The 18,834-nt window shown below is 45.8% G+C and overlaps 2 protein-coding genes across 4 annotated transcripts in view; both read left to right on the top strand.

Moving 5' to 3' along the window:
• The window catches only part of Aifm1 (apoptosis inducing factor mitochondria associated 1), a 37,428-nt gene extending 36,561 nt beyond the window's left edge, over nucleotides 1-867 (top strand). For all 3 annotated transcript variants that reach the window (XM_031356718.1, XM_031356814.1, XM_031356763.1), the window contains 2 exons: nucleotides 87-283; nucleotides 619-867. In XM_031356718.1, the coding sequence (XP_031212578.1) occupies nucleotides 87-283; nucleotides 619-690 (269 nt within the window). In that variant the 3' untranslated portion in view covers nucleotides 691-867. The remainder of the gene's footprint in view (nucleotides 1-86; nucleotides 284-618) is intronic.
• Nucleotides 868-11,720: 10,853 nt separating this feature from the next.
• The window catches only part of Elf4 (E74 like ETS transcription factor 4), a 54,279-nt gene continuing 47,165 nt past the window's right edge, over nucleotides 11,721-18,834 (top strand). The window contains exon 1 of the mRNA XM_031356541.1: nucleotides 11,721-11,800. The gene's annotated coding sequence lies outside the window, so the exon portion shown is untranslated. The remainder of the gene's footprint in view (nucleotides 11,801-18,834) is intronic.

Genomic DNA, 18,834 nt, shown 5'->3' with positions numbered 1-18,834 from the left:
ACATATATACACGGACAGTTGCCTTCTAGAATTTTTCAAGCTCAACATGACTGAACTTTGGTTTTGTATTGTGGAATTGGCCACAGGCACTGGCATCCGTTCGGAGAGTGAGACTGAGTCAGAAGCTTCTGAGATCACAGTCCCTGCCAGTGCCCCGGCAGGCCCACAGGTCCCTGCTGAAGGGGAGGACTACGGCAAAGGCGTCATCTTCTACCTCAGGGACAAAGTTGTGGTGGGGATTGTGCTATGGAACGTCTTTAACCGAATGCCAATTGCAAGGAAGGTAGGTGCCTGTCCAGTGCCCTTAGAGGAAGATGAGAGTGGGGGTTGGTGACCATTCCTGTGACCTCACCAGGTGCCCTGAGATGCATTATCCACCAAGGTCAGAGTGTACTTAGGCTAAACAAAGGCATAGCCTTGCCTCAGAAACTTGGCTGGACTGCCGGAGGGTTGTCAAGCTGCTCATTTGGGTTAGTAGAGAGCTGTTCCCACAATCCCCTCCCAGTGTGGAACTGGAGACTAGCCCAGTTTATGGGCCAGGCAGCCAGCCCCATTGTGTGGGCCAGGATACAGTGCACATGGGATGAGTTAAGAACCTATTGTTACTCTATCCCTCAGATCATTAAGGACGGTGAGCTACATGAAGATCTCAATGAAGTAGCCAAACTCTTCAACATTCATGAAGATTGATTCACTATCATGGAATACACAAGCACTTTTCCATCCCTGACAGGGATGGGTGGATAGAAGAACATTTTTTTATTCAGCATACCGTTTCTTTATATAGGAGCAGGAATCGAACAAACCTCTGTGAATATTTTCATCTGTATAAATGCACATCACAAATTAAAATTTGATTCTTTTCAATTTGGTTGTTTTACTTTAAAGGGGGTAGGTAGATGAAGGGGCAAATGTATACATACCAGCAAGATGACAACAGCTACTAGCAAGTGTATGATTTTTCTCAGCCATGTGTTCAACAGTAGATACTAAACTACTGTCAGCTCTGTAATCTTGGCCCACCATACCTCTCAGTCCATAGCATGGATTTTATTTTTTGTATATGGGTGTTTTGCCTGTACATATATCTGTACAACTTGTATGCCTGGTGCCTGTGGAAGCCAGAAATGGAATCCACATGGACTGGAGTTGCATTCTGTTCTGAGCCACCATATGGGTACTGGTAATTGAACACTGGTCCCCTACAAGAGCAACCAATGCTTTTAACCACTCAGCTGGCTCTAGCCCCGGAAGGAAAAAGGGAAACGGTTTGGTTGAGGTTTTTTTGTTTGTTTGTTTTATTTTGTTTTTTTGTTTTTGTATTTTTTTAAAGTAGGGTCTCACCATAGCTCTTCTGACCTAGAATTTGCTGTGTAGAACATGTTGGCTCCACGAAAGACCTGCCTCTGTCTCCCAAGTTCTGGCATTAAAGGTATGCACTATCATGGGCAGCTTGTACTCTACCTCTATAGGTAAGTTCACAGTTTCTATGAAGACTACATTGACCTTTTAAACCCAACCCTATTGCTTTCTCACTGCTGATGCATGGCCTTCTGGAAGCAGGCACCATGACATTAAGGTCTTGCTCATGGTCATATCTCCAGAAGCAAGAATGGGTGAGCAAATAAACAAAGTAAAACACTCAGCTTTACATTGAAAAACTAACCACTCCAGAATTGAGTTGGTCCTATGGGGAACAGAAAGGCGTGTGTGTGTGTGTGTGTGTGTGTGTGTGTGTGTGTGTGTGTATTACATTCTAAGCAAATAGTCTACAACTGAGCTACATCCTGCTTGCTCTTATTTCAAAACAGTCTCATGAAGTTGCCCAGGATCTTCCTGCCATCACCTCTTTAGTAGCTGTGATTACAAAGCCTATACTAAAAGGCTCAACTAAATTATGTAGCTGCTAAAATTGAATCTCATTTTCTCAATGGTAGACCAATGATAGAATGTATGCTTAGAGTACACAAGGAATTCTCTTCAATCCCCAGCATCGAAAGTAAATACGTAAAAATTTAAAGTAAAATCTATTTCCATGAAGAGAATTTTTTTACTACTTTTTTAAAAGATTTATTTTATGTATATGAGTACACTGTAGCTGTCTTCAGACACACCAGAAGAGGGCACTAGATTTCATTACAGATGGTTGTGAGCCACCATGTAGTTGCTGGGAATTGAACTCAGGACCTTTGGAAGAGCAGTACCATGCTCTTAACCGGAGCCATCTCTCCAACCCTACTTGCCTGATTAAAATAAACAGCTGGGCTGAAGAGATGGCTCAACAGTTAAGAGCACAGAATGCTCTTCGGAAGTTTGTGAGTTCAAATCCTAGCAACCACATGATGGCTCACAACCATCTACAATGAGATCTGATGCCCTCTTCTGGGGTGTCTGAAGACAGCTACAGTGTACTTATGTATAACTAATAAATCTTTTTAAAAAACAACTAAAAATGAAAGGAAGTTTACAATTGTATCCCTTCTGAATACCAAAACAGGCCATGTTTGACTACAAGAATCATCTACACTAGGACAGGTTCTTATTATGTGGAAACACGTTTAGTGAATTATGATCTGATTCATGACATATCCAATGGGTATATAGAAATTTCTTCAGTACCCTATGAAATACAAATAAATATGCAGTAAGATCTGCTACTTATATTGATGGGGTAGGATGTTTCAAAATCATTGATTAATTGATGATTGATTGATTGATTGATTCTCTCATATATTACATCTTCCCTCCTCCAGATCCAGTCCTCCTCCCTTTCCCTTCAGAAAAAGGCAAGCCTCCAATGGCTATCAACCAAACATGTTAAATCAAGCTATAGTGAGACTAGGCACCTCCCCTCATATTAAGGCAGAACAAGACAACCCAGTAAGAGGAAAGAGTCCCAAAAGCAGGCTCCCTCTGTTAGGAGTCCCACAAAGACACCAAGCAAGGCAACTATAATATATATGCAGAAGACCAAGGTTAGACCCATGCAGGCTCCCTGGTTGTCAGTTCGGTCTCTGTGAGCCTCTATGAGGACAGGTTTGTTGATTCTGTAGGTTTTCCTGTGGTGTTCTTGACCCCTCTGGCTCCTACAATCCTTCCTCTCCCTCTTCAGCAGGATTCACTGAGTTCCATTTTAAGAAATCTCATTGTCTCAGGAGACAGAGGTAAGCAGATCTCAGTGAGTTAGAGGCCTACCTGGTCTACATAGCAAGATGCATGCCAGCCAGGGCTACATAGTGAACCTGTCTTTTAATGAAAATCAGATTTTGATTTGTTTTTATGATATTGACAGTTCAGTTTAATTCTCTGGCAGCTGTTTTTGTGTCACTGTAATGCAGTGAATTAAAAATTAAGTAACCTATTCCATCTAATCCATGTCCATTGCCTTCTATGACCTAGGTAGGTGCCATCATTATTAAATACATAAAATATGACCAGGGCTGGGCATGGTGGTACATGGTTTTAATGCCAGTACCCAAAGGCAGAGGCTGCTGAGTTTGTGGCCAGTTTGGTCTACATAGCAAGTTTTAGGCCAGCCAATAAAAAAAAAAAATGTACAGTGGGGCTGGGGTAATAATCAGTCAATAAAGTGCTGGCCACACAAGCAGGAAGCCAGAGAACCTGGCTCATCACCAGAACCTATGGAAATTCCAGGTGGCTATGTTGACACACTGTATTCCCAGTGCTCTTGAGGTGTAATTTCTGGAGTAATTTAGCTAACCGATTACCTGTATCAGTGAGCTCTAGGTTCACCTGAGAGACCCTGCCCCAGTGAATGAAATAGAGATAGATTGAGGAAGCCTCCTGACTTTAGTCCTTGGCCTTCACCTGCATATGTCCACATACAGGTATACCACCCACCAGTGTATACTCACACATATACAAACATGGATCCATATACATATCACATCTACTTGAGAAAGTAAAGGAACTATGTATAATGGTACACACTTTTACTCCCAGCATAAGGAGGCACTTCCGAGTTTGCAACCAACCTGGACTAAATAGTGAACTCCAGGCCAGGGAAGGCTACACAGCTGTTTCAAAAAGAAAAAGGGGTGGGGGGAAGAAGTGCCTGTTTGTCACCAACACATCAATTCCAAAGTATCTTATAACAGTCCGTGATCTCAGCTCACTCTTCCTGCCTACATCCTGTCTCATGACTTTATTTTTATTTTATTTTTTTTTTATTTCGAGTCCAGCCCTGGATGGCCTGGGACTCTTATGCATATCAGGCTGGCCTCAAACTCAGAGATTTAACTCCCTCTGCCTCCGAAGTCTTGGGAGTAAAGGTATGTACCACCATCCCTGGCCTTTCTTGTAACTTTTATAAAATGTATACACATGTGCATACAAATATACTCACATCTGACTTATTATGCTTTCTAAACTTTGTTTTATTCCTACTACATATAAAATGCCATTCCCCTTCCCTTTCATCTTTTAACCCAAATTAAACCCTGCCTTGGACTAGTGTCCATGTATGATTTCCCTATGAGTTCCAATTGCAATTATTACCTTAATATTTATTGTTCTTTTAACATCTTAAACTTCTTATTACACATTTATTGTACATATAACATGCCATGGCTTGTGTGTGAGGTCAGAAAGCAAGTTTCTGGAGTCTGTCCACCATGTGAGTGGTGGGAATCAAAGTCAGGTTGTCAGGCTTGAGAGAAAGCACTTTTCCCTCCTGACCCACCTCACCAGGGTCACTCTTTGGATTCTTTGTTTTTGGTGAACACGTTTTTTTTTTTTTTTCTTTATGTATTTGAAAACAGTCCAGTGTATCATTGTTGTATGCAGTGGCATACACTGATCAAATTCAAACCCCTTTCTCCACTCCCATACTTCCCAGCTTCCAGTAATCATTCTACTTTCAGCTAATTTATTTCTAGCTTCCTTCCATCTATGAGATAGAACATAGCCTGGCGTGGTAATGCATAGTCTTAATGCCAGCACTCAGGAGGCAGAAGCAGAGGCAGAGGCAGGTGGAGCTTTGTGAGGTAGAGGCCAGCCTGGTCTACAAAGTGAGGTCCAGGATAGGCAGGGCTATGCAGGAAGGCCTTGTCTCAAAACAAACAAACAAACAAAAACAAAACCGAAAAAGAACAAATTAATTGCTCTTTTAAATTTTCTTAAATTAATTTATAAAGCTGATACATCAAAACAAAAATGGTGATTTGTGATGTTTTGATTGTGGTTTGTATATATACATTCTTTTTTTAAAAAAGATTTATTTATTATTATAATACATAAGTATACTGTAGCTGTCTTCAGACCCACCAGAAGAGGGCGTCAGATCTTATTACGGGTGGTTGTGAGCCACCATGTGCTTGCTGGGAATTGAACTCAGGACCTTACCCACTGAGCCATCTCGCCAGCCCCGTGTATATATATACATTCTATAATTTTCAAATCAGTATAAAGATATTCCTCTCCTCACTTGTCATGCTAGATATAGAGCCCAGAGCTTTGACTGCTATTGATTGATCCATACCCTCAACCCATAGCCAATGGTCTTTTTTTTTTTTTAAGATTTATTTATTTGTTATATGTAAGTACACAGTAGTTGTTTTTAGATACACCAGAAGAGGTCATCAGATATCATTACAGATGGTTGTGAGCCACCATGTGGTTGCTGGGATTTGAACTCAGGACCTTCGGAAGAGCAGTCAGTGCTCTTAACCACTGAGCCACCTCTCCAGCCCAGCCAATGGTCTTTATGTCAATCTAAAGGAATTGCAGGCTATCCCAGAGCACAAACTGTCCCCCTCCACTCCGAGATGTTGACCATATTCCATAACTCAGAAAACTCAGGCAAAGTATTGAAAGAGTCCTTCCTTGGTTGATTGAATGATATTAGGTAACAGGTTTGATTGTAAAATGAGCTTCTTACAAGCTCTGATCTTTGTAATCAGATTGGTTTTTGTTGTTGTTGTTTTGTTTTGTTTTTGGGTTTTTTTTTTGTTGTTTTTTTTTTTTTTCCGAGACAGTGTTTCTCTGTAGAGCCCTGGCTGTCCTGGAACTCACTCTGTAGACCAGGCTGGCCTTGAACTCAGAAATCCACCTGCCTCTGCCTCCCAAGTGCTGGGATTAAAGGCGTGCACCACCACCGCCCTGCTGTAATTCAGATTGTTTACGAAAGGATGTTCAACCCCCATCACGTCACCTACTACCATAAGTTGCCATTTACCCAGGATATATTTAATCAGCCTAGGCAATGGAAGATCACAGAGTCTGACTTCTAACTTCACAGAAAAACACAGCGCCGGTTGAGGTTTCCCCTCAGGCAGCATCTCTGTCATTAGCAGGGTCATACCACAATGCAGGACAGGGCAAGACATGCCCTGGGATGAAAAGTCAGAACTTGGCCACAATGCCAAGGATTTGGAGCCCACCATCTTGAATTCAACCCTATTCCTTTTGCTATTTTCCCAATGCTATCAGATGGTACCTTGCTACCTCTTACTGGTGCTTGGCTACCCATAAAGCAGGACACACGATGTCCTCATATTTTAAGCCTGGCAAGATGCAACTAAGAGGAGGTTCACTTGATTTGAAAGGGGTCAGATTAAGCCTCTCTATGAAGGATGAGGTCAACACATGTGGTTTATTTTTATTTTTTGTTGTAATCAACAAAGCCTGTTTTGGAGACAGGAGACTTACATCAGATAGGGTTGAGGGTGGGAACACACAGTGACCTACTGCATGCCGCTTCCTTGAAGGAAAACCAGCAGCTTCTCTAGAGACCCATTTATACAAAGGAACTCTCCCCTCCCTTCCACGGCTACCTCTTCCCTTTCCCGCTCCTCTCAAATTTGGCTGCTGCGATATCCCTGACTCCACCCAAAGCGGAGGACCCGTGCTGTCCAGGAGACAGCTGCAATTCCATCCTAACACCTCACTCTCTGGGCAGAGGGAAAGGCCTGCTGGGACCAGAGTAAAAGAAGTGGGTCTACCTCTGGCTTCATTCCTATCTTATTAGAGAATTTCTAGTGGTCACAGACACATATACACAATACCACACACAGATACATATAGCTCAAGCCAGTAATGACGTCTCCCAGGCTGGCTGGTTCTACATATGGGTGTGACTAGGTCATAGTACAGGGAGGGTTCTAAATACTTAGATACCGGACTGCCAAACTATAGTTGTAAACCAGAGATCATCTCAAAACAGACAGTTTGAGAAGGGAAAATACCCCTGACACCCGGAAGCTGACTTGATAACTATCGGGAAGGCCTTGTTATGGCTAGTAACTGACCTGGCATTCATAGGTCCAAGTACTATTTTGAACATAAAGTCACAGAACATTGGCATCACACAAGGCTCTGCGTGACCATGATGAATCTAGACCAAAAAAAGGGGACTTCTATATTATGTGCCTGCAGGCAAAAACATGAGCCTCGTGGAAACCACAGGAAATGAGCAAATATCCCTGAGCCTGGGTAATCTAAGTGACTGCTGCTTCGTTACCAATCAGACATAGCTTTAGTCTTGCTCTACTGTACCCTGCTATTGGATAAGACTTGGTAAGATAGCCAACCCAGGAAGGGTGTGGTAATCTAGACCCTTAACCTCAGCACTTGGGAGGCAGAGGCAGGTAGATCTCTGTGTTCTGAACTAGTGAGGTCCAGGACAGTCAGAACTCCTAATGAGAGCCTGGATCAAATATAAATAAATAAAGCCAAACCAATCATGGGATGACTCCTGTTTCCTGGCAGCAGCTAGTCCAGAGCAAAGCCTAGCTTCCTTAAACCTTCCCCCCAACCAGCATCCTCTAAATCCTTTATAGTACTCTCTTAGCTCCCACGATATGCCACCTTCCTGGATGCTGCTATGAGCAATAAACACAACCCATCCCCCACCACGAGGCTATTCTCCTTGGCCTTGGCTCGGCAAGGCTGATAATTTGGAGACCAAAGTGAACTCCTCCTCAGGCCCGTTACCAGTCTTTCCCTTTCTGAATCACCTTTCCTAGTCTCCAAGGAGCCTTCTAGGTCTGCGTGTCAGTTGAGGAAAGCTCGGGAGTCACATCTCCAGGTAAGTTCCCACCCAAATCTCTGCATGGCGAGCAGTTAATATGGCTGTTGAATTTGGAACTATATGCAGAGATTTAGTCCTTTTGCGTAATGTTGGTTAAGCCCTTTCTGACAACTCCTGCATATCATGTAGAAGTCCTGGAGATAAGGAGATGAGTCATATATATATAGGCCCTGCCTTCAGTGGCTTTATAACCTGGTGGCAGACACAGACACGCCAAAGGGGACCGTCGGTGCAACACAAGTGCTGGGAGTATACTGTGTGAATGTCAAATGAAACTTCATTGCCTCTCACATTGCTTTATTATCCTCCTTCTACTCCACTGACTAAACCATTTTCTGATTGCACTGGCTCTGTCATTCCCTAGGAACAAAACACAGCGTAAACTACTGTGCTGAGTGGAAGACAGAGTCTCAAGTCCTTTGGCCCAGCCTGGTTCCACATCTCTCTTCTGTTTTCTTCAAGCCTTTTTCACTCTCTGGCTTTCCTCCTGCCACCAGGCACTGGCTTCCATTCTCGGTGCATTTCTTCCTCAGGTTGCAGCAGGTACTCTCTGCCTCTATGTTTTCTGCTGAGGCAGTAGAGCACAGTGGAGCAAGTATGCATGCATGCATGTGAATGTTGTGCTACCCACTAGCTGCACGGCCTTGGGGCACCACTCTCCTAGGTGCCCGCCTTCCCATCCATTATGTGAAGGGAACAGGGTAGATGATACCTCTGCCTTTGCTCTAACATCCTCTGTGTGTGTGTGTGTGTGTGTGTGTGTGTGTGTGTGTGTGTGTGTCTATTTTTAAATGTCTTTTTGTGTTTTCTCTGCCCATGGTCTCCATTACCTATGGTTCCTGAGCCCTAGAGCAGATGCTAAGAGAACCTGAAGCCCTAGGAAAATGTTTCCACGTCCCAGTGACTCTGCTCCCCCTTTCGCTGAACTAGAGGTTTGTTGTTTTCTTCCAGACACAGAGTCTCACTGCAGTCTAGGTTAACACCTTACTAACATTTATGGCATAGCATACATCACCACACCTGGCTATCTTCCACTTTTATGACTTTGGAATCTTTTGGTTTGGTTTGGTTTGGTTGCTTTGTTTCATTTTGTTCCCCACCCCCACTCCCTCACTCCCCCACCCCACCCCTGACCCCGAGACAGGCTTTCTCTGTGTAGCCCTGGCTGTCCTGTTTCTCACTCTGTAGACCAAACTGGCCTCGAACTCAGAAATCCACCTGCCTCTGCCTCCCATGTTAAGGCTGTGCACCACCATCATCCAGCTGAGTCTTTAAAAAAAAAAAAAGATTTATTTATTTATTTTATGTGAGTACACTGTAGTTGTCTTCAGACACTTCAGAAGAGGGAGTCAGATCTCTTTACGGGTGGTTGTGAGCCACCATGAGGTTGCTGGGATTTGAACTCAGGACCTTCAGAAAAACAGTCAGTGCTCTCTTACCCACTAAGCCATCTCTCCAGCCCCAGCTGAGTCTTTTTTATCCTAGCAAGTAATATGTGGACCTAGAAGCCCTAGAAAATGTATCCTGCCTGGTTTTTCCTTTATGGAGAGCCTGACATCTTCAAAGCGGGTCTCTGAAATATGACATTCTTTTAGCCCCTAAAGTAATGTTTGGCTTTAAACCCAGAATCCAGTCTCCCTACCGGCAAGAAAGCTGAGTGCCATCCTTCTCAGGCATGACATCCTGCACACGCTCCTACCCAGCCATTTTAGAGCGCCAATCCTCCCCAAGCACCTTGCACAGCAGACAGGCAGGCGGAAAGCTACTATAACCCAAGGTGGTTCTCAATTTGATGTGAATATAACATCTCAGAAAGCCTCCTCCATGCCATATAAGCCCAAAGCCTCGTTTTTACACCACTCCCTACTGGTAGTTAGTCCGTGGTCAATTCCACACTGACCATGACCTTGGCAGCACCAGGCCCTAAAGTACAGTGTGATAAATGAGCCAGGGAGCTTGTGAACTTCTGTGCTGAGCTGTTAACCATACACATGCACAAAAGGAAACTGTGTTCGGGTGTTGTGTGTGTGTGTGTGTGCATTGTAGTTCCATAATTTGCTAGGTACAAAGTTATGTTTTAAGGATCATGCCCCTTAGGACTGGGGAGATGACTCAGGGTTAAGAGCATTTGTTGCCCTTGTAGACCAGGGTTCCAGTCCCAGCACCCACAAAGTTGTTCTCAGTTATCATACTTGGAAAATAAATGAACTCTAAATGAAAAAAAAAAAAGATCATGGCCCTCAAGAAGGAAAGGACAAGGCTAGCGAGATGGCTAAGCAGGTAAGACTGCTCTTCCAAAGGTCCCGAGTTCGAATCCCAGCAACCACATGGTGGCTCACAACCACCCATAATGAAATCTGATGCCCTCTTCTGGGGTGTTCGAAGACAGCTACAGTGTACTTATTTATAATAATAAATAAATCTTTGGGGGGGGGTTCGAGATAGGGTTTCTCTGTGTAGCCCTGGCTGTCCTAGAAATCACTCTGTAGATGAGGCTGGCCTCAAACTCAGAAATCCACCTGCCTCTGCCTCTCAAGTGCTGGGATTAAAGGTATGCGCCACCACCGCCCTAAATAAATCTTTTTAAAAAGGGAAAATCACACACAAAAAAAGAGCACTGGCTCTTCTTCCAGAGGTCCTGAGTTCAATTCCCAGCAACCGCATGGTGGCTCACAACCATCTGTAATGGGATCTGATGCCCTCTTCTGGTGTGTCTGAGAAGAACCACAATGTACTCACATACATAGAATAAATAAATCTTAAAAAGGAGGAGGAGGAGGAGGAGGAGGAAGGAGAAGGAAGAAGAGGAGGAGGATAGGACAGGTTTTGTGTTTCAGACATCAGAGGTCCAGCTTGAAGCTCTTCTCCACATCTTACCTGATCCTGAGACCTTTAGCTACCTTGTTGAAAGAATTTTCCAAGCAACAGATGGGGAATTCTGGCTTCCACCCAGGAAGACAAGCCAATTGTCACGGCATGGCCTTCCACTGTCCTGATACAGTCGTACAAAAGGATGTGGTGAAAACCACCTCAAAGTCCCCTCCACCCCAACCTGAACCTGTCCAGTACCAAGTTCCAGAAGGAGCAGTCACGATGACACATCAGGTAATCATCTAGACTTGATTATTGGGTCCAGGACAGTTCAGTGCTCAGAGCACTCCAAACTGGTCCGCTTGTGGCACAAGCCTTAATGAGCCACCTCTACCTACCCCAGCAAGCCACTTTCAATAGTACAGGGGGTTCCAAAGATAAGATTTCAGCTTTTATGATTTCCTAGGCAATGCTGACACTCTGGAGAGGGAAGAGGGATTTCCAGCAATCCTGTCAACAGACCCTTCCGTTAGGCAGTAGGTAACTGGGAAAGGATACCTAAAGGAGAATGTTGCAAATGTATTGTTCTCAGCCGGGGAACCCTGTGAGTCTCAGAACTGTGCAGCTTGGTGTGGTAGAACACTGTGCGGGAGGTCTCCACGTGGACTCCCACCACACTTTCCTCCCAGCTGCGCCACGGAATCCTTTCCCTGGGAGCAGACGCTGCTGCTTAGCCTGGGGAACTCAAGGAAGGAGATGGAGGGGCGGGAGCAAGAAAGAAGGAATTGAGGCAAAGTTTCAAGGGGTGTGCCCAGCAGGGCGGAGGATTCTCGTTTTCTTGAGTCAGCGGATCAGGGGCCCAGCGTGACTTCACTGCTTCCCAGGAAGAGGCGCCCCAGGGCAGAAGGCCGCTTGAAGTGCAGCTGCAGGACTGGAAAGGTTAGAGCACGGGCTGCTCGAGCTACACAGGGCTTGGGCTTGGGGCCAGGCTGGCTAAGACACTTGTGGGCAGGAGAGACTAGGGAAGGCCATGCGCCATCCAGGAAAGTTGGAGGGGCTGGGGTGGGGGGCGCAGAAGAGCAGACCTCTCCTGCTCTCCTGGAGATGCCGGTTTGGAACTGCTACTGCGGTCAGAATCGCTGCGCCGTGCGCGTTCTGCCTGTAGGTGGCGCTGCAGAGGCATCCTGCGCGCCGAGAGGGTAGGTGGGAGTGCTCGGCCCCGCAGGGGGTGATCTCAGGATGGGGAGGTCCTGGCTCCTTGAGAAAGGATGGCCACGAAAGACGTGGCGGGCAATGAGAGCCCCTCCGCTCATCGTGATGTTCATTCCTTCTCAAAAGAAAGCCTCTTCCTTTCCATGTAACAGGAAAGCTGCACCCACCAAAGAGGGAAAGTGCGAGATTTTTCCCTTCATTCCTCGGGCCACCTCACAGACCCTTGCTGAGCTCGAAGCCAGGCTGCTCAGTTCAGCCCAGGCACTGCCTTTTCAGAGCCTGTTTGCAATCTGGGGATGGTACTCTTGACCTGTGGGCAGTAGAATGGAAACTTTGAGTCGCGTCTTGGACGCTGGGGGTGGGTTTCCCTGAAAAGCTACTCTCTCTAGCCTGGCTCCCTGGAGACCACAGAGCTCCAGCACAGAGCTCCAGATTGTGGTCAGGACTGAGGCGCAGGCTGGGACCAAGGCTTAACCTAGATGAGGGTTCAGCCTGAGACTGGATCTGGGGCAACTATTAGGGGTTCTGTGCTTGTCAACTCAGTCTTCTGCAGTTACATAGGAAGAAAACGCTGAGGCTCATCCTGGGGTACAAACTTCGCCGCTTTGCTCACTGCAGATACGGTTTAAATTCTCAAAGATTCATTATTATTTCTAATTATGTCTATAAGGGATTGTGTGTGTGAATTTAGTTGCTGGTGGAGTCCAGGGGAAAGTGTCAGATCCACTGGAGCTGGAGTTGCAGTGGGTTTTGAGCGCCCACCCCTACTGTGGGTGCTGGGAATTGAACTCTGGTCTTCTAAAAGAGCAGTAAGTACACTTAACCACTAAGCCGTTTCTCCTAACTCTTCACCAATCTGGAACTACGAGCCATGGTGCTGGTTAGACCTCCCATTGTGTGTAGTTTATGGCTATGCAGTGACTGTTGGGGTAACAAATGGAAGTCTATCAATCGAGGCCCCAAAAGAACCTGTGGCCAGACACCTTTGAGCCAAGAGGGAACAACTGGGAACTCCAACCTAATCCTTTCCGAAGACTAGTGGGCCAGTTTCTGTGATTTGACTTTACAGATAAAATATATGGGCAGGGTAACACCCTCTTTGCTAAATTGAAATAAATGCAGACCCTGTCCCAGCTTTCTGAGTGCTTCTTCTCCTCTGCCAGTCTTTCCAACTCTGTGCTTTCAGGGTGTTCAGTCATCTGAGAAAGTTATCTAAAGATTTTTCCATAAAGAAGAGGAAAGAGAGGGAAAAAAAAACCTGAAAAGATCCTAAACATTCCCAGGTTTCACTGTGTGCCAGGAGAAATACAGTCTGTCTCTTGCCCAGACCTCAGAACCCCCGGCCTCTTTCCTAGAGTTGGTGCCTAGCTAAACTATTCCTGGAAGCACCTCCCTTCCACTAGCCCCCCTCCCCCGAGGTGCCCCTCCCAGAGTGTGACTAAAAAGGATCGATGAGCAAAACTTGATGCTCCGTGCCTCCCTTGTCTACCTCTAGAGTCTGCCCCAACTTGACTTCCAGCTCAGCCTATGGCCCACTGATAGCTCCCCTTGTTGTCTTCTAGCCCTGATCTGGCTCTGTGCCCTACTAGGTGACTGGGAGACGATCTGATAGACTAATTTGTGTTAATGTGATAATGGGTGCTTAATGGGGTCACGTGCTAACCATAGACTAAACCCTAGCCTAGCTTCTTTGCTTCCAATATCAAGTCCAGGCTTTGGGGTCTGGAATCTGGGGAATCTTAGGCTGACTAATCTCCACTACCGGCTGGGGGAGTGGGGGAGTGGGAGGAAGCCGAGGCCAGGGAAGATCCCTGGGTGCTAGTGCCTTAAAGCTGCTGCCTCGGTTTCAGTTTCATCCTTGGCTGACACTTTCCTCTGTCCAGTGGAATTGCTTTGGTTTTCTTCCAGCCCCTCTCCTTTCCCCTGCTATCCCACTTTTGGACTGCTTCCTTCACTCTGTCAGACCTTCACTTTGTAAAGAGAGAGAAATGGGAAGATCATTTGCCAGCAGTGGGGTGGGGGGGGTGGTTACGGAATGTACACGTAGTCACCGTCAGATGCACAGGCTCACATACCACATTGCCTAGCAGACATACACATGCCCTGTACAAACACACACACACACACATACACACACTTATAGCCATGAGACCCACACAGAGGCACAATTAAGCAAGCAACCCTCTAGCTGAGACCCATGCCACACATTCATTCTCTTAAACCCAAACCAGCAGCGGAGCAGCAGAGTTGGATGGGTTCCTCAAAAGAGGGCTGGAAAATTTGTTTTCTGCCAGCAAGGGGGCCTAGACATTCCATGAAATGACTCATAAGCACACCTTTATAGATATTAAATATTGCATTAAACAACACCACCACCCAAAGCCTGATGTGGTGTCAGGGTAGGGAAAGGTAGGGGTGGCTCAGTGGGCTATGGTTTTGCCTCTGTCTGGCAAATGTCTTAGGCTTGTCTTTGATTTCCTGGATGATGGGAGTAGTTCAAAGAGAACAGACTCACTCACCTCCTGGAACTATCTCCAACCTGGACTTGCCCCGCAGCAGGAGCTGGATATGCTGCGGAGTCTAACGGTACCCCAGCCTCTTTCCCCTCCCCACCCCCTGTTCTGGATCCCCGGGGAAGTAGGCCCATCCCTCCCTCCCATGGTATCCAGTTGCTGTCTTTCATAATCTCTGTTCCTAGCCAGGTTCTCTCCCCAACTTTGAGACATCTGTCTTTACTGTTACTGTTACTTTGCACAGCTTGGTGTGGGGAGCACCATCCGCCTAATGAAGCATGCGCAGTCTCCTGTCTGGCCAGAGCCCTTTCCTCTTCCTAGACACTCTTCTCCATCATGGGAGGGAAAAACCAACTCCTTGGTTGCTGTATCTCTAAGCCTCCAGAGCACTTCTCTGGCAAAACCCAGCAAAACAAAAATCCAACTTCTCCATGTTTTGGTCTACTCACACTGTGTTGTGGGCAGGTTCACAACAGGCCCAAGCCTCTCCAGTTCCACTGGAAGGACACATCAGAAGTCAAAGGGATAGCACAGTGTGCATGAATGTGTATGTGCACACACTCACAAGAACCCGTATACCGTGCCCAGACGCAAGAGAATTAGAATTTTCTTCTAAAAAGATGACGCAGACAAGTTTTAGGCCAGGAACGGCTGAGGAATGAAGGGTGAACTCTGGTGTCACTGGTCAGGGGCCCTGAACCCTTAGGTGCTGGACTATCTCTGGTAGATTCCTGGGGCAAGGAGTAAGGACTGGTGGTATTTGAGACTGGGGGAGGGTGGTGCTCTATGCTCTAATTTATTCAGCTCTGCCTGAGGCCACTTTTTTTCTTTTCCTTTCAAGTGAATCAGAGGTTTGTCCTCTCCCCAGTCCCCAAACCTCCCTGCCACCATGACTGAGGAGCCATGGAAAATGAGTGAGTTTTCCTAGGCTCCTGGATGTATGGCAGGGACAGCACTTGCTTTTGGCCACTACCTCTGGGGTCACCATGCTGAGTGCCAGCTCAGGGCCCAGAGCATCTGCTATCACCCTGCCAGCTCCCTTCAGTAGCCTCTTGAGCTGCTGTCCAAAACATAAGACACACATTCCCCTGACACTTTGTAGAGGCTTTCAGTGTCCCAGGGACCCTCAGGAGAGCAAACATGTAATCCTTTTTAAGAACTTTTTAATCTTTAAAGATACATATCGTCTCTCTGGTCTTCTCCTTCCAGTGCCTTAGAAATTGGAGTCACTATTAGCTATATCACTAATTTCCCCTGCAGATTATCTGAGCGTTCAAGTAGAAACATTATATCAGTTTTATTTTTTTTCTGTAAAATTGAAATGATTTTAGATGGCTAATTTTTTTCCATGTTAAAATGGAGCAATTAAATAGAGATCAGTTGTGACAAAAATCACAAAAGAACTCCCCCCCTGCAAAAAAAATGTAAGTATATGTATTTATGCTTGAGGCCTTGATACATCTTTGAACTTTAGATGGCAACTGTTTGAGAGTCCATTCTTGTCTTCTACTTGTATTGAAGCAGGGTCTGTCTAGTTGCTCTGTCACTGTAATCTTACTCCAGGTGCCCTGGAGCTCTGAACCGAGTCAGTCACCTGCCCCCTGCCCAAATCTTGACATAAGGTTCCAGATGTGTAGCACCCATTTTTTTTCTGTGGATTCTCAGGATTGAACCTGGGTGGTTAGGCTTGCATGGTCAGAGCTTTTGTCCCCTTCGGTGCCATTCTCCCACCACCTCCCCTTTTTTGGTTGATTTATTTATTGTTACTTTTGTTTTTAAAGAAAGGTATTACTCCATAGCCAAGGCTATTCCGTAAACCCATAGCAGCTCTCCTACCTCAGCCTCCTGAACACTAGGATAACAGTAGCAAGCCACTGCAACATGCTAGGAATCTCCATTATAAGAATGAAAAACTGATGAATTTTTGTATCATCTATCCCAAGAGCCTGGATTTTGGTGCTAATCAACAAACCTTCCTTTAAAAAAAAATTCATTATGTAAAACAAAATAAAATGTGTGTGTGTGTGAGTGGATGTGTATGGTGTGAACATTCTATGCGGCATGTGAGTACAATCAGGACAACTTTGGGGAATTAGGTCGCTCCTCTTCCACAGTGTGGATCCCTGGAGATCAAGCTCCGCTCTTTAGGGTTAATGGCAGGTAGGTGTCTTTACCCACTGAACCATGTTGCCAAGTCATCAACAAGCTTTTTAGAACAAACTGCTATGCTGATTAGCTATAATCTGAAGCAGCAAGGTTTCTGCCTGTCATTTGGATACCTAGGCCTTTCTGGAAAGCCCATGACTACAAACGTGTGGCTATTAAACACAACTGAAAAACGATGGCTTGCTTACAAAAGGCTAATGGGGCTTCTCAAGTTTAGAGTGGGAGGACTCCTTTGAAACTGATTTCTCTCCCTGATTCTGAATATGCTTTTCCTTAAAACAAAACAAAACTGATTGATCCACAGTTTTTCTAGTGTATTTCTGTGGACAGCAATGGACATAGAAACTGGCATGGTGGTATTTTGTTCTGGCCACAGGTTTGAACAGAATTTGTTGAGGCCGATGAGTTTAAGTGTGTGTGTGGAGTGGGGTGGGGGGAGAAATAGTCCTGTCTCTAAACTGCCTGGGGTGATTTGCTGGAAAGAAAAAACACTCTTTGGAGGCACAGAGAGGAAGCGATGGAGGCTGTCAAAATGAGAGTGAGGGGGTAGAAGGGCTCCTACCCAGACTAGGGGATCAGGAAGAGGTTCTGAGGCTTGAGAGCCAGTTAAGCCAAAGAACAGGGAGGAAAGAGAGACTGAAAGGGATGGTGCTTCCTGGGCATCTACAGGCAATACGAGAAGGGAAATTCCTGCCAAGTGAGGGAATGAGCCAATGCCAGAGACAGTGGCTATCCCCAGGAGAATGGTAAACTCAGCCTGGCTGGCCCCACCTGGTGGGGGCTTACCCAGTGGGTCCATGGAACGAACATGGGAGGCAAGTGGGTAAGGGCCAGCAGACTGAGGAGCGACAGAGCTATGGGGATAGGCAGCCAGAAGTGTTCTTCAGGCTGCCTATGGTCTCCCATGTGATACACAGACATGGTGAGATCAGCCCAAGCTTTTCATCACGTTGGGGGCGGGGCAGGGTAGGGTTTGCTTTGCCTCCAACTAGAAGGGTGTGGGGCTGTGGTTAGTTCTGAGTGGCTGGAGGAAGGTGGGAACTTCTGGGATTCCCACAAGCTGTGGGCTGCAGGTCACCAGCAGGCACTACAGCCAGACATTTTAAGTGGTCCACAGTACCGACCTCTTTCTCTGCCCTTCTCAAGAGGGAAAACTTGCCTCATGTTCTCACTGCCACAGTGTTGGGGGGGGGGGCTCTTAGCATTCTCCACTAACATTTTAGAGATTTATTTTATTTTTATGTATAGGAATGTTTTGCCTGCGTGTATGTTTGTGCACCACATGGCTGGGCCCTCTCAGGTCAGAAGAAGGCATAGGGACCCACCGGAACTGGAGTTACAGATGGTTGTGAGCCACCATGTGGGTGCTGGGAATTGAACCTGCGTGCTTTGCAAGAGCAGCAAGTGCTCTTAGCTTCCAGCCATCTCTCTAGCGCCGGGCACCCTCTCCTGTGCTTTAAAAGTAGGGTCTCACTGTGTAGCTCTGACTGACCTGAAATTGCTATTTAGATCAGGCTGGTCTTGAACTCAGAGATCCTTCTTTTTCTGCCTCTCAAATGTTAGAATTAAAGGCCTGTACCACATCCTCAATTTATCCTCAATTTTAAAAAAAATGTATAATTTTATGTGTAGAAATGTTTTGCCGGCAAAACTGTGTACCAAAATGTGAGCCTACTGCCCTCAGGTCATCAGAAACAATCAGATTCACTGGGATTGTTGTGGCCACTGTTACTGGTGCTGGGAACCAAACCTGGAGCCTCTAAAGAGCAATTAAGTGCTCTTAACTACTGAGCCATCTCTCCAGCTGGCCAGTTTGTGGTTGTGTTTTGTTTTTGAGACCTGGGGTGGTGGGGTGGGAATGTCTCACTATGCAGCTCTGGCTGGCCTGGAATTTACTATATGACTATAAATCAAGCAGGCCTTTTACTGTCAAATGTCCACCTGCCTCTGCTGCTCCAGTTCTGGGATTAAAGACCCGAAGTACCATGTGGGGCTTACTGTTTTAATTTTATTGTTTATTTATTTATTTATTTATTTATTTATTTATTTATTTTGTTTTTGGGTTTTTTTTGTTTTTTTTTT

Source organism: Mastomys coucha, chromosome X (genome assembly GCF_008632895.1).
Source record: "Mastomys coucha isolate ucsf_1 chromosome X, UCSF_Mcou_1, whole genome shotgun sequence".
Taxonomy (NCBI): domain Eukaryota; kingdom Metazoa; phylum Chordata; class Mammalia; order Rodentia; family Muridae; genus Mastomys; species Mastomys coucha.
This window is presented reverse-complemented; position numbering and strand designations above follow the sequence as displayed.